Source organism: Sceloporus occidentalis, unplaced genomic scaffold (assembly GCF_023333645.1).
Source record: "Sceloporus occidentalis isolate IW3139 unplaced genomic scaffold, rSceOcc1.0.p SCAF_27, whole genome shotgun sequence".
NCBI classification, from domain to species: Eukaryota; Metazoa; Chordata; class Lepidosauria; order Squamata; family Phrynosomatidae; genus Sceloporus; species Sceloporus occidentalis.
Window position 1 is genome coordinate 3,854,279 of NW_028317007.1, and position 17,315 is coordinate 3,871,593.

The 17,315-nt window shown below is 35.2% G+C and overlaps 1 protein-coding gene across 4 annotated transcripts in view; it reads right to left on the reverse strand.

Moving 5' to 3' along the window:
- The window catches only part of LOC149299863 (dachshund homolog 1-like), a 162,285-nt gene that overhangs the window by 80,873 nt on the left and 64,097 nt on the right, over positions 1–17,315 (reverse strand). For all 4 annotated transcript variants that reach the window (XM_089485896.1, XM_089485895.1, XM_089485893.1 and 1 more), the window contains exon 2: positions 7,293–7,408. In XM_089485896.1, coding sequence (XP_089342022.1) covers positions 7,293–7,408 — 116 coding nt within the window. The remainder of the gene's footprint in view (positions 1–7,292; positions 7,409–17,315) is intronic.

Below are 17,315 nucleotides of genomic sequence, written 5' to 3' on the forward strand. Positions count from 1 at the left end.
AACCTAAAAACAGCTAATTTATTTTATTTAGTATTTTTTTAATATACAGTATACTGTATATAGAGATATTTATCTTATTTTATCTATTTTATCTAGAATTTTAACAAGTTTCTAAATTCCCCCAGTCACTGCTGAAGTAATTACATAGCACACAAATTCTAATGGTTCAGTCCCTAACCCATACTTGTGTTTCCCCCCATGGAAAAAATCTTATGAAGCAAAAAAAAGTGGCTGTGGGAATCCAAAGGAAGAAACAACATACACTATAAAATATAATTAAAAATTGTGGAGGCTGCATATGACAAGAATAACCATAAAAAGCAGACACAAACCAGCTGGCTGTTAACAACTTTTGAGTTATAAAAATATTAAACCTGCTGTAAAGCATTATGTTCAATTTAAATAACCACAAAGCAGGCATTAGGCTTCTTTGCTGAGGTTTTTGGAAACATTTTATGGCAACATAAAGTTTTTAGAAAAGATAGATGAGGGATTTAGCTCATAAACCAATTTCCCAATTTGGATTGCATTTCAGCAGATTAGCATTCGGTGACTACGTTCCGTTTTTTAATAAGCGGCACTGCAGCTTTGTTATTCATACTGGATTTGTAAAGTATCATTACGCTATTAGACTGTAAGCCTTTTTTTACACCTGGGCATCCACTTATCCAGTTTAAAATCTAACTAATTTACAGGAACATATATGCCAAATGACAGATGCCCAAACCAGTAATATTATTACTCACCTTTAATAATGAAACAGCTTACCCACCTTTATATTTCTCATATAGTCATAGGCCTAGGTCATATAGCAATATTGCCTCAACTTTGTTGATGATCTTCAATCCATTTCAAGATGATATTGTTTATTTTATATTTTTTTTCTTGAACATATTTTTATTTTTTTATTTTATATTTTTGGTTTCTTGAACCTATTTTTATTTTCTTCTTGGGCATAATACAGTGTACAGTAATTGACAAAATCCTGGTTTTGTTCTTTTTGTTCCAAAAAATTTCCTTTATTTGCAGGTCTGGAGGCTGCCATTGTTGTCAGTCATGTGATATTTTTGGGCGACTTTACCTGCTGAAACACTACACTGAGCTGATGCTTTATGGCAATGCTAATTAAGTCCATTCCTCCATTGACTTGTATTACTCCGTGTATCCATCTGGGTGATTAGTACTGAGCTATTCTATTGTTTGCCTGTTGTCTAAAAGATTGGGCTGAGATAACAGAGCTAGAACATATATAAATGGTGAACATGCAGCTGTTTGAAAGCATTATATTATTTGAAAACGAGAACAGCACAATATTTCTGAAACCTTGTTTTATTACAATACTAACAATAGAATAAAATAGTGCTTGTTTCCATTTAAACAAGGCTTGACAAAATGAACATTTGATATGCGGAATTTAGTGTGGATTGTAGGATTTTCATATATTTCTCTCGAATGTGAGAATTCTGTTTCGTTTACATTTTCATTAAGCATGTCATGTCTCATAGATGTACAACTCTAATAATGCTTTGCTTTTATATTCATATAAATTAGCATCATTTAGAAAGAAAACCCATTATTCAAACACATTGTTAAAAGGAAAAGACTTTATAGGTTTATATTTTTTTTAAGCATGTCCTCCCAAAAAAAGATGAAAGCGTATTGAAAAAAAAAAAAAAAAAGTCAAATGACGCAGACAGAATTTACAAGACTCACATAGACCGCTGCAGGGGAATTCAAACAAACAAAATAAAATAAAATCAATGTTACAGTGAGTGAAGTTTTGATGTATACATGTTGGCAGCTTACACTGCCAAAAGCACTGAATGAGTTTTGCCATTTTAAAATTTCCTTGATTCAGTGCACTGCCTCATGCAGGGCATTTTATGCCTGATTTATAGTTAATCGAGTCACCTGCTTAATGTTAAGGAGGGTCACAGGGCTATAGATTGGTGGCGATCTTAAAGCGTACAACTCGTTCCGTCTGGATATAATTTTTTCTTTGTGCTGCTGAAAAGGTTCACATGTAAATGAATAAGCTATTTCTTCACTCTGAAGTGAATTAGCCATCCAGAAGGAGTGGTAGAGGATAGAGTGGTAATAAAATTAAAGCAAAGGAACACAAAAACAAGTAAAAAAACCTTTAACCCCTTTTTTTTGGTTATTGGCCTTTGTCTTATATTCTGGATTGCCTTATGTCTGTCCCGTGATAGTTATTTGCTTTCTCTGCACCACTTCTGCTGGAAGAATGCTCCGCTTATCTACCATCCTCTCAAACATGATGCATGTGTGGGAAAGACATAAGGCTAGGCATAACAAATATGACCAAAGAGCAAACAAGGTGCAGAAGTGGATTGGGCAGACTAGATGGGTGATGTGATTCCTACCCGAGATAACACGGGATATGGGTGATTTATAATGTGGTTTTATAACGTCAATTCCCACTTGGAGGTATTGCAAACCAGACCTAAATGTTTATAAAGCATTACTAAGCATAACCTAGCTATTGTCTTATTACTTGTGTTCTATGCACTCCCTAATATTTTTATATTTTCTTTAAATAAAAAGTCAATAATACATGCATTGAAAGGGTATGTCAGACTAAGACAAGCTGGCAAGCTTACAATATAATGTGTACTGATGATGATTCTACAATATTCTTTTTTTTTTTTTTTTCCAATGCCCTTTATTTCTATTCTAGTACCGAAATGATTAGGAGGAGAGCAAATAACCGCTAACACTGGTCCTCCTAGTATATATATATATATATATATATATATATATATATATATATATATATATACGCAATATCTCTTCATGTGCCTTCATGAAACCTAAAGGGTTGTTCATAATAGGTGCATTAACAGCGATGTAAATAAGTAAAGCCGAGCTGAGCGATTGCTGTTTTAGGATTGATAGGCATCTGCATTCACGGCAACATGAGCTGTCCAAATGTATTTTTTTCTGGAACATTAAATGTCACCCATTGGAGTTGGAATACAAAAATGTTTCTAATCAACGGACAAGTTTGCACAAATATCTAACAGTGGCACGAGTAATTGTCCTCAACCGATGTGCAGCTGGAATAATTGCTATTTTACACTGCTAGTGAAATCTGAATACATGTTCTGCCCCCCCCCGCCAAATGCTTGTTATTGTTTATTTTAGGATTCCAAATATCACAAAGGAACAATAACAGCGAAACAATATATGGGCTTAAATGTTATTAAAAAATATTCTATAAAATCTATATTGCTTTCAGTGCAACAAACTATTGTGCCAAACTATTAATGTAAAACAAAAGATAGCATCCTGATTTGGTTTACATTGTTGTTTGTTTTCTATCGTATGCTTTACAGGAACATTATGGAACATGGCAAGCACCTTATAGCCAAAGCTCGGAACTCTCAGGGATAGACCCGGAGTCTCAGGGTCACTTTTCTCCTTCTCCTGGTGGTGGTGGGGTGGTGGAGGGAGGGCGGTGTTTAGTCATGCCCACTCTCACTCACTTTCTCTCCTACTCAAGAGTGGGTCTAGACTTGCCCCTTATGTGTGGCTAGGCTTACCAGCTCCTCCTATACTGCTGGCTATGCTCACCCCACAAGAAGCATCTGCCCCCCGAAGAGAGAGAGCTCTGGGTAGCCAGTCCTGGATATACTCTCCTATAAACTAAAATCATAATACATAAACCTCCTAGTACACACTGCTAACTTACAAATTGACTACAGAAAAGTACTAGACTTGGTAGATTATAGCAATAATATTTACATCTGCATTTTGTGCTGTAGGATATAATTAATAGAAGACAAAAGTCCCACATTTGCCAGAACAGTCTTCACATTCATTTTTCCTGGTCCCTTTACACATTGATTTGTATTTTTTTCTTTGTCAGTTAAATCCTCTTAAATATATTTAAAAAAATCTAATTCTGACACACATTACTCTTTTTTCAGACACGACAATTCATCTTTATGTCATGTGTATCTACACATGAATGTTAAAAATACTAATACAATCTTAAATAAATTTAAAAACACTAAATTTTACTTTTTTCATGCTTTAAGCGTTAATAGAATTTTAGAGCTAAATAATGTTTTCTTACTGAACTGTAATAAAAACAGTAAAAATATAAAATGATAACAAATGTAATCTTTTTTTTTTTCTTCTTCGGTGGTTTATAAAACATAACCAAGACCCATTTGGAATATTATTTATTAATGTTTTATGTTTCAGTAGCAAAACAGTTTTCCTTTTGATTAGTATCCAGGAAGGAAGCCACAGCATGCTTTTGAAATGTGGCTTACATATGTCATATTTTTAGAACATATTCCCATTACAAATTACTGTACTTATCTAAATCATGCAACGAGAGATGGACTTGTCATTAGTTGTGGTGTAATTCTGTTACACACAAAGCAATTTGACCACAATGAAGTTATTTTCTGCATCTAGTAGTAAACAATGGCAAATTTATTTCTCATCAGTGGAAAGAAATTAAACAATGGGCATGAAATACAATCCTCTGACAAATAATGCAAGTTCGTCCAAAAGGAAACCATCTTGAGCCCTTTGTAGAATTTATTAAATGTAGGGAAATGTATGCCAAGTATCACTATTCCTGCTTAACACGTACACAACATTTCAGACGTTATACTGCAAACATAAATGTGCTTTTTGATGGAAAGGTGATTATTTTTGTACACTTTCAGACACATTATTTTTGAACTACAAGAATAGGGATTATCATGAGATATACTGAGCCTTCATATATTTATCTCTGAATTATTTGTAAAATTACCAACATACTGTAAGGCGTTAAAAAAAAAAGTTGACAAAAGGTTGAGTTTTATTTCATTTTGTTCCAAAAAACTTCCTGGACCTGGAGGCTACCATTGTCAGTCATGTGATATTTTGGGTGACTTTCACAGCTCAAATGCCGCAGTGAGCTGGTTCTTTATTATTATGCTAATGAAGTTATGTTTGTACAATGAAATCTTTTCTATCATAGACTTTCATTAGTCAGAGTTACTGACTGGGTGATTGAGACACAGCCATTCATTTGTTTATCACAGCAGTAAGTCGTACGGACATGTCTTGTAGATTGTGTTTAGATAACATAGCAAGAACACATAAAATGACTAATATGTCGCCGACTAGAACTATTCTAGTATGCAAAAACTAGCACATTTTGGGAGGGAAAAGCACAATACCTTTGAAAACTTATTTTTATCTGATACTAGTAATAAAATTAGAGGTGGTTTCTCTAGGGATGTCAAGTTTTCACTAGTAGCATATTATAATTACAATTAGTTATGGGGCCACTATACATGTAGTTACTTTAGGTGTCCATTAACACCAGGGGTTCTGGGGTCTTTAAGAGGCACAAAGAGTCATTTGATTACAAGAATTGGCGGGTTGAAACATGATTCGCCATTAAAGGTTTAGACTTTAGCAGTGTCTCGGCGTCAGCTCATTTACAAATCTGTTACAAATATCCATTATTGAACTACATTACTGAAATGTTATTGAACTCAAATGTAAAAATCTGCTATATCTCATATACCTAGCACATTATTGATTACATCATTTTCTCATCAAATTAGCCATTTGGAATATTTTTCAAAGAAATCACCTTAACGATAAAAAATAAAAAATCAATGGCCCATAAGATTTTGAATTGCTGAATTAGTCTTAAAGGTCACATGGATCACACAGTGGGACTCTGGCAGCCTGATGAGAGAAAAAAAATCTAATCTCTGACTCAAATTAAAGTATGTCTAAAATCTATCTATTTACACAATAGTAAAAAAATGTATTTATGATTTACATTTGGTTTTGAAATGAGATATTTTCTCATTGCTGACATATCTTTCATGCAGTTCTCCAGATTTTCTTGAATTACAACTTGGAGCAAAGTCCTTTGGTAACTGAGCACCTGGGAGAAACTTGCAGTTCTATACCACCTTTCAGGACATATTTTGCCATTTATATTTAGGCCAAAAGTTTCTAAAATACGTATATATATCTCCTATACAGATTTCTACTGTATCAATTAAAATTGTTTTTTGATTGTAAAATTATGAATATATTAAAAAGGTGACGCACTTAATAGGATTAAGCTGCCCTATGCGTATAGAAAAAAACATTTGCAAAGTACGTGGTGGTACAGTAATTTTAATTTTATTTTCAAAGTGCATATAGTGTATAAAAATATCTGGTAATATTATAAAAAAAATATGAACTTAAAGTATTATTTGAATGTGCAGTATATATTGAATACTTTTGAAATGTTAAGAAAAGCTCAGATTAGATATTACAGCTGTAATTGTCAGAAAGATGAGGAAACAGGTTCACATTGTACTTGTTTTAAAAATAATTTCCTGAACTTTAAATGAGAAACACACTGCTGAAAAATATAACAGGAAGTGGAGAGCAAAGGAAATATGCTTTCCCCAACGTTATAGAAAACTTTAATATTATTTAAACCAGGAATTCTTTAAAATGCCCAAAGAATGCCCATAATTTAAAGGAAGAACAGTCTACTAAATAGAACACATATTGAAGAATTAAGTAGTAGTTAATCAGTTCATTGACAAATATATATACTAGTTTCACTTTGGTTACAGACTACATTAACTGCATGAAATGTGTTTCAAAGGCGTTTTTAACTGTTTTTCATTTAGTCTCGTCTCTACCATTTCACCTTAGAGTTAATGTAATGGCCAACGAGGCAGGGCTTTATTGAAATCTATTACATATTGTCATTTTCTCTTGTTGATATACATATTATTGTGTCTTTTACGGCTGCACGATACTGGGATACACTCATACCCAGCAAAACCTCGGATCTCAAAGTAGCAAGAGACATCAGGGAAGAGAAGAAAGACACAGGCGTTTGGTGTCCAATGAGCCTACCAGGGCTGAAGAGCCAGAATCTCAGGGTCATACAGATTGGCGTTGACTCATTGATACTCTACACACATCTCACGGCACCTGAGCCTCCCAATTAGTGCTAATGTTACCATTGTGTCATGGTTGATCTCTCTACTTGAATGTAGGTGACTCAATTAAGGGCATCAGGTTTTCCATGAGGACCAGGACTAGAGTCATTTTAGTTAACACATTTGGCAAATTTTCATTATGGCCTATTAAAAGGTTAATATTTAACGAGTCTCAGTAAGTTTAAAGAGGGACATTTATTATGTATGCTAAAATAATATCTGCTTTTTCTGGGGATTATTAGGATTATATATAACATTTAGTCCTGCCAATAATTCTTTGGCTTATAGTTGTACCTGTTGGTGGTATCATCCCAGGAGACATTAGGCCCGGCACGGTGTGTGGCATGATATGTGGATTATCTGGAGAAGTAACGCTCTGCGTTCTTTTAGGGGGCCTGCCCGGTCTGGAGCTGAAAGAAGAGAAACATACATTAAACAGAAGCCGCTGACTTAAACATCGTTTGGAAGTTGTTTCAAGTAGTAACATGGACTGTAAATAAATTTGTTTCAAGGACGGTTGCTTTTGCAGTTAGATGTAATAGACTTCCATCACTAATTAGATTACTTGCTGAATTCATTTTCCTCATTGAAGATCAGCCGCTCTTGATGCATAATTCATAGCTTGTACCTCGTTACCTGCTTCTTCATATTAATATCTATACACAGTTTGAATTGCCTCGTTTGCATATGCTAAAGTTCTGCATGCAGCCTTCAGCATGAAAATTATGCACTAACTTGTAATAATTATTACAGTCAGCCTGCTATTGATTTATGAGACTTTTAAAAACCAAATATGTGTAGTACTTGTAATGAATGATATTTTAAGGTTCTTCAGGAAATTAAAAGGCAATGGCTGCCTAAGGAAATGTTCTGCTTGTTTGATTTAATACTACAGTTAGCTGGGAGGTGGAATGAAAGAGTGATTCAAACCTATAGCACATTTTTCGATGATATGTTTTATTACTTTGCACTGCTAGCCTGATATCTAGATGATAGATGACAATACATATCTAACGTGTGAAAAGGTCTTAGTATTTCTTTATTCTTTGTCATTTAAAGATTAGTCAAGTTATCACTTAACCCCTTCTTCTTTTATGTTATCCTGCTCATGTATATCCAAAGCCGTAGTTTTAAACCAAGATTGTATTTCAGGGCAGTAGCGGAACAACTGCAATATATTATAGTTCAAAGAAAATATCTGATACATGAACTATTTCTGATGATTCCCATTTCCGCAATCATATTCCTTTAGTAAGCTAACATAACACAGTTTATAAGAAGAACATATATATTTATGTATATTTTTATACAGAATATCATGGGTAGAATTCTAGCAGTGCTCATTTCATCCTTTTGCGGTTTTATAGAAATACGAGAAAAAAATGCTAGAAATATATACATCATATTCTCTTGAAATGGAAAACAACATAATGGAAAAATGCCAGCAAGCGTTCATATGATAGATGTATTGGAATTCATGTAAAAAATGTGCACACGCATATCCATACTGGTGATCCTTCAGAGTTTTCACCAGTGTATCATGGTATTTATCAGAGTTTCGGGATCTCACAAACATTAGCAGACAGTATGGAGCTGATTTGCTGATATTACTACTAAGTCTTCAATAAAGGTGACTTCATTCAAAATATATTTACCTCTTGACAAGTTATGGTTTCCATAAGGACTATTAGAACCATTGCCACCAATAGTAAATTACTACAATAAAATCTATTGGACTATTAAAGTAACATGGAAACATAGAAGTTGATGGCAGATGAGAACCATTTGGTCCATCTAGCCTGGCCATTTTTTCTTACTCAGACCTTAATCAGCCCTTAGTCTTGGTTAAGATTCAGGATAGCCATATGCCTATCACATTCATGTTTAAATACCCTTGCTGTATAAGCCTTTACCACTTCTGATGCGAGGATGTTACATTTATTTACAATCCTCTCTGTACAGTAAAAATACAACCCATTCTGTAAATTGTTAGTATTTCAAGAGTTTCAGGATCAGCCAATTTCTCAGTTCACATACATTATATACAGATATCAGATTCAATTGTAAATCTACAATTGTGAACTGTATATAAATTACCGTATTTGCTCGATTATAAGACGAGGTTTTTTTCAGAGCAAATGCTCTGAAAAATACCCCTCGTCTTCTAATCGGGGTCGTCTTCTAATCAGACCTCAAATAGAGTCTGATTAGGAGACTAAGATCCAGATCCCCCGCACCGCTGCAGGGGACCTGGATCCTCCTGTCTCACCCCCCCCCCCCATCATACACACTTACCGGTGCTTCCTGCTGTATTGCCGGGGCAGCGGGTTGACGTCTACGCGATCCGCGTAGACAACGTCCGCTGCAGCCGGAAGGAGGTGTGGCTAGCAGCGGGGGTTGTCTGCGTCCGTCGCGTAGACCTTCCCCGACTGTCAGAGATCTCTGATCTCTGACAGCCGGGGAAAGTATACGCGACGGACGCATACAAACCCCCGCTGCCAACTCCACCTCCTTCCGGCTGCAGCAGAAGGCGACGTCAACCCGCTGCCCCGGCTGGAAGCACCGGTAAGAGAGGGCTGAGAGGGGAGAGAGGGGAGAGAGGAGAGGGGAGGGGAGGGGGGGGAGAGAGTGTGTGTGTGTGTGTTAGTTAAATGGGGGCATAGGGCATTTCTGGAGTGGCGTTAAGGGGGCATTTAATAGAGCACTCTGCCTCCTGAAATGCCTTATACCTCCCTATATGCCACTCTGCCCCATAATATGCCTTTTAACCCCCTAAATGCCAGAGTGGCATATAGGGGTATAAGGCATTTCTGGAGGCAGAGTGCTCTATACAATGCCTTTTAACTCCCTTAATGCCACTCTGCCTCCTGAAATGCCTTATACCTCCCTATATGCCACTCTGCCCCATAATATGCATTTTAACCCCCTAAATGCCAGAATGGGATATAGGGGTATAAGGCATTTCTGGAGGCAGAGTGGCATATAGGGGGTCAAAAGGCATACCATGGGGCACAGTGGCATATAGAGGGTTAAAAGGCATATCATGGGCCACAGTGCCATATTGGTGTGGCAAGCCTGGGGGCAGATGTGCGTAACTGGGGGACAGGCTGGAAAATACAAGAAATAAAAACAAAAAAAATATTTTTCTCAATCATAGCTTTTATTAAAAAAAATAGTTTACATGAATTAACATTTACTGGTAAAACTTTTTTCCTTTAGGGTCGTCTTATATTCAGGCTTTTTCTTTTTTCCTAAGTTAATATTCAGATTTTGGGGGGTCGTCTTATAATCAGGGTCGTCTTATAATCGAGCAAATACGGTATATGGAAATATACCAAATGGCAAGCATGTTTTAAAAAATGGTGGTTAACATGCTGATTTATAAACTGTTCAGTGTTTGTGGTGTTTGAACTCTTGGATTACAATTCTTCACACACACACATATATATCTCACGAGAGAGGAGAATACTTTGTTCTATGAGTCTTTGGCTATGAGAAAGCGTCTTACAAGCTCCACTAAAAACAAATATCACTAGGCAGTAGCTAGATGCTAAGACTGTTACAGGAACAAAACAGGTTCATGCAAGCAATCTTTTAATCTGTCAGAAATGGAACATCGCAAAAGAACCATAGATCTTTAATAGCTTTTTAGTTAGTGATATAACCATAGGCGACTTGTAAGACTTAAGTTGTAAACACAAGTATCACTAAAACATAACATCAGGTTAATAATACTCGATTTTTTTGTTACTCTTTTCAAAGCTTTTAAAAATATCACAATACAAAATCACAATAAGTGAAGCGCAGTATATTATAAACAATATTAACCAACACCTTATAGTGAAATAGTGCTGCAAAAAGGTGCGTATTACACTATATATCATTCTTTTTTGTTTTATTTTTATGACCCTTTTGGATACTTATTGTGTATTCTCTATCCAGATGGGTATTTATATGTTTTTTACCACTTGATTGATTTATTGGTTCACGTACATTTTTTATTTTTTTTTGGGTGTGCAGACCTTTTTTTTTTATTTGTGATCTTCAATATATCACACAATGGAAGAAACCTCCAGTATAAATTCAGCAAGAAATAACGTTGTATACGCTAAAAGTCCCTCAACCATCAATCAATCAAATCATTTTGATGTAGCACCTACCCAGGGGCACGAGTGTAGGTATATGTGCAAACATAATAGGTCTGAATAGTATAAAGTAGTGTCAATTATTAAATGGCAACTCAAATTTAGCCAGAAATAATTTTGTTAACTATCATCAATAAGTACATCAATTTTCATTTATCTATTGCTCGAAATGTTTCTTATGTTACTGCTCCTACTGCATCATTATCTCTTATTATTATTATTTTTATTGTCATCATTATTATTAATTGTTTTCTATCTAAGCCTTTTCTTAATCTTCTGTATCCCTTCCTCTGTCATGCCTGTTTCATACACATTAACTATCCCTTCAACTCTCTAGGCTTAGATACATACCTGCATATGCCCCTACCAACATTTCAGGTGTCCAAATCAGACTCATTGTTTTTTGAGCATAGCTGAAATATCTAGATATCTTACCCTCCTGGCCACCTTGGGGTGCACATCTTCAATACATTCTGAGGTGACCACATGAGAGCTCTACTGATTTCACATCATGGTGAGCCAGTCAGTGGAGACCAGAAGATCACCAACCAACCCATTATCCCCTAATGCTCACAAAAGCAGGACCATGAGGCAGCTTTTATATCTTATTGGATATAGATATAGTAGCCCAAAAGACTACCCAATAAAAAACAGAAAGTATGCATATATGAGGTCCAAAACAAATCATTAATATTTATTTTGTGATGTATAAGCAGATATGTGAATGTCCTTCAGCCAGGAACTGAAGCAAAATGGGAGTATAGAATTTATTTTAAGTGCATATAGATTAAGAATCACAAATCTCTTAAATTATTAGCACTTAAATACAATGAATAAATATCAGTTTTCTAACACTATATATTTTCACTTTATATAACTTGAAAAAGACAGTCTAAATAATCTTCACTTTACCAAAGAATGTTAACGGGTAATACAGATGAAATTCTAAATTTTACAAAAACATAGAACAGCTTTAAGTTGCAAATATAGAGCTGCCTGTCATAGGAGGGTTATTACATGGAATGTTTAGAGATTATCTTTTCCTTCTGTTCTATCCTTTGATTCCAATGGCTATTTTTATTCAAGCAACACACAGTAGGAATGTTGTATGTGTACTTGATTAAAGCCGTATGCTAAAACTGTGCAGCTGACAAAGAGTAATATTTCATCAATAAATGCCGTTATGTTTTCTTTGTGAAAAGAAATGAGAGTACAATAACAAAGAAAGCAATTGTTCAACCTATCGAAAATTTGAAGGTGTTGAGCTATAGGGAGAATATTTCTATAGAAACGTATAGGCTGCCATAGGATTCCACTCCTGTGAGATTAATTAATAATAAAATTAATAATAGAAGCATTTTATAGCTGTACCAAAATATACTTACATATCTACTAATTAATATATTATCATTCTAACAGACAAGTACAGAAATATAAACATTTATGGATATCTAACACATTAAATTTAACAATGGATTGTTAACAAAACTGTGCAGAACTTACAACGGATTATTGATAATATTGTGTGAGTTTAAAAAAAAATAGTCACACATAGTAAAGATAGTAGATGGTAAATCTAAATGAATGTACTAAAATTAAATATCAGATTATGTATTAATGTAATAACACAGTTGTAGCCTTTCTAAAGGGTTAGTAATATGGACACACACCATAATGGGTTAATGCAAACAAAGAGGTCTAAATGGCTTTATAAGGAGCTAGTGGATCTAGCTGAAACGGATATTATTTTATTCCTGTAGTTATTGTACCCCATCATTAAAATCTTTAGCTTAATGTAAGCCAAAAAAGATGACATTACGCCATCACTGCACACATGGATATTATCAGACACATACGCACTGGATGTCATTATACCAGACTATTTATTCGGAATATTTATTTCTTACTTGAATCTTGTTTCCTCTAGTTGTTTTTTAGCATCTTTTTGCAATAATGACAAATAATTTCTTGTTTAGATGTCTATTTATGCATCTGTTCACTATCCACAAATTGCACAATCGCTGTTGATTGACTGTGCGTACACTTATGAGTTATGTAAAAACATAGAATTTGACGGCAGATAAGCACTTTTTGGCCCATCTGTTCTTTTCTGATGTATATGGTATTAATAATTTTCTAACAGCGTATATGAGAAAGAATAAACTGTAATTGATTCAACAGTTCATTTCATATGCTCAGTGTGACAGCAGATAAAAAACATTCAGCCTATCTTGTCTGCCCCAATTTTCTTGCTGTAAATACTTAAACGTTACCTGGCCTTGTTTCTTGTGTTATTTTCAGGATAACCATTTGCCTATTCAAAGCATGTTTAAATTCCCTGACTGTACCTCTACCACTTCTGCTGGGAGGCTGTATCCACCAGATAAAGTAAATTGTCCTTACAACTTATAGACTAAGCACCTGAGCACCGGTTACATATAAGAAAAAAAAAAGGAACAAGTTGCAGCCTCACTGAAGAATTACAAATTATGGACAGGTGAAGCTGTTATTTCTAAAAAAAAAATTTAATTGTAAAAAAAGTAATTTCTTTACGCCCCATATAATATAATCTAACTTTACATTACTGTGTTCCTTACATATACAGAAATTCATGTTCAGACATACTTAATTTAAAGGCATGATTAATCTATTAAGTTTTAACTTTTTTATTGACTTAGTAACAAATAGAAAACTCAATAGCTTATGGGATCAAATACATCAAAGATAAACATTTAGCCTAATGACATCAACAGTCAACTAAGAACATCTGTGTTTTCCTTTAGAAGTGATCAGAGGATACTCCTTTGTTTACACTAAGGATAATCACAAGGTTTGTATTTCTGTATTCAATTTAAAGGGGAAAACCATAAAACCTCCAGAGCCCAGGGCAACAATATGTTCTTAATGCAGGATTTCTCCTATTTTATGTTTGTAGCCATGGTAAAACAATAGAATTGAACTTTCCCTGACCCTTTCTCCTTTAATGGCCTAGGTCCTATGTCGACCAAGTTAGAACCTGATGTTATCACACCAACTGCTGCTAATGCAATCAATTTTTTCTGAAACTGTATCGGCTCCTTAAAGAGCAAGCTTAACACATGTGGTTACTTAATAAATGTATCCCGCGTACCTACTGATATCATATGCACATCCTGTGTTCGTAATTGTGTTTGCATATACAAGTTACAAAAGCAGTTACGTTACTTTCAAATTATATTTTGTATTGTAATTCTGTTTTCTTTGGTAATTTTGAAGGAAGAGTTTAAAACGTCTGTCGTTTGTCAAAATCACAAAAGATTAAGATGTATATAGGGCATAAGGTTAAATGTATAGCTATCACAAACACCCCTATTTATAACTGGGTGGGCTGGAGTCCATGGTTCCTAGTATCTTAGCTGTGCAGTGGTCCTTGTTGATGTCATAATGCAAGGTTCTAGGTCTCCCCCCCTCTCTTAGATACTAACAAAAAGGGTTTATGGGGGGTTCAACAACTGCTGGGACAGATACATCCCCTACAACTCCTATAGGTATTCTAGAATATATCACTGAAGTACATAGTCTTTCTAATGGATGTTTTACACCATAGTGTCTCAAATGGCATATGGCATTCTTGTTCAAAAACAGACTAATGAACATCAGCTGACAAATAATGTGCCTGCAGGATACACACAGCCACATGCTTCACTTTTACATGTACTGTAGCGTGCGGATGCATGAATCCAGTAGACGGCTGCACTCTAAAAAATGGGGTAGGTGTAATGGAATATCAATAAAGGTACGTGGAAAGTGCCATCAGGCACTGGCCCGCCAGGCATATGTCTGTTGTGCCCTATGGCTAGTCCATCCACACTGACACCCACAAGCCTTGTTACAGACACGTTCTTCACTTTGCCCACTCCTGCAAACCAATGTAACAGAACTTAATAATGCATTCAATGTGTTCATATATGCTATGACCCTGTATATAATAATAATATTATTATTATTAATAATTATTATTATTATAATAATCTAAAAGGTATATCACACATATTTTAATAAATGGAAATTACAGTTAATCACTGCCAAAGTACAATATTAAGAGAAAAGATAACAATGCATTATCATGGGATTCATAATTGAGTTTATTAGAAAGTCAGGGTATTTATATGCTTTGTTGCCTAAGGCTAGAAATGCATTACATAAAGAATTGGCTCACACACCTAAGGGGTTGTGGTTTACAGAGAAACCTTATGTACTTACAAATGTACAATAATATCTGATATGAATGATTTATCTAGGTATTTTAAAAAACATAAAAATTGCTGCCCGAAATTATTAGTATTGTATCAGATTAACAAATGATATATGTATATGTGCTTTGGATTTTGATTAAGCACATTAAATTATATATCAATTTTGTTCAACTATTTAGTGTTCAGTTATTGTAACATAGGAATGTAGACTCAATTACATTATGTAATAAAACAGAATATATGGGTTTTTAGTCAGGCTCGGGGAACATAATTACCCCAACTAGGCTATATCTGGCTACATCTGACCCACTTAGACAACAACAGTAACATATCACCAGTCTTTACGATAGACAGTCCCTCTTTTGGACTCAGATTCTTCCATCTTTGCTCCCCAGATTTACCTCTTTTTTATGAGCTCAGAATGTTTGTGGGTATTAGTGTAACATGGTGTTCTCGAGCCGTACAAGTCTCTAGAAGTACAATAATTTGTTTAGAAACTGGGTTTGTATACTTTTAAGAAGCTTTCTTAGTTTCACTTCTACATTCCATCTGTCCATCTCTTTGGATGTTGGGGGGTGGGCAGTAAATGGAATTCTCAAGCAAATATTATGTGACCCTCATTGTCACACAGTGGCATAACTACAGGGATCATGGTGGTTGCAACTGCAACAGGGCTTATCCTTTAGGAGGGCCAGGCACACCCCTGAAACCCATTGTTTCTGTCTCCCTGTGCCAGTTCAAGTTTGTATAGAAAGGGCCCTTTCTAAACTATTGTAATTGTGTGAGTGAGCATGGATGTATAATTGTGTGTGTGTGTGTGTGAGCAAGGAGGTGTAATCGTGTGTGTGTGAGAGCATGTATGTGTAAGTAGGGTGAGATGGAGTGTGTGTTAGAATAAATGTGTACGAGTATGAGTGTGAGTGTGTATAATTTCTGCAAGTGCGTTTACATGTGTCCCAGGGTGTATGTTGGAAGGGGACGGGGAGCAAGGGGCAAAGAAGACATAGACAAGCTGTTGGTGGCACAGATAAGCTGTTTAGGGGCACAGACAGGCTGTTTGGTGGTTAGGATGGCACTGATAAGCTCCTTGGGGCAAAGGCACTCACAAGCTGTTTAGGGCAAAGGGGGCACAGTGGGACATGTTGCCTGGTAGTTGCTCAGCAGAATATGATGGTACTATAAAACTCAGTAAATAGAGTATACACCTACATGCTTCCTCTATAAACTGTCTTGAATTGAACATATCGCCTTCAACTAGACCACATTTTTTCGTGTGCAATATAATCATACCTGGGAACTTTCCCTCTTCTTAGGAAGTGATTTGGCAATGGGGTGGGGCTAACCATAAGTGAGCCTAGTTAATCATGCAATAGGAAGGACAGGGCTGACCCTAGACAGCTTAGATTTATTAGTTAGTTGGAGGGGAACTGAGAAGGGGAGTGGGCATTGCTAGACACTGCTCCTATACCTGGAGAAAGAGCAGCGTCACCCGGAGACTCCAGGTAAAATCTGGAACAATAAACTTTTTTTACACAACTTAATCAAGAAAAGGTTTCAATGGTAATTGTTTAGAATAAAAGTCAAAACTGTCATTGACTTAGATACTCTGGCAATGCATTAGCCCATAAATATGTATATCACACTAATATACAAGTGAAGTACTGCAGAGTCTGTTGTGATATATAAATAAATAATAATAATGATGATGATAATAATAATAATAATAATAATAATAATGATAGGTCTGTCTCCTTAGATTATCCTTCCATCATGTCAACTTGCGATATATTTAAAGAAGCTGTTCCTCTTAGACAAAACTATATTTTCTGATATGTTAAGTAAATAATTCTTAGCATATCTGTCATATTTTTTTCTGTACCATACATATAGCAAAAAGAAAAAAAAACTTTCGAGAAGCTCTTTTATGACAAGAACCT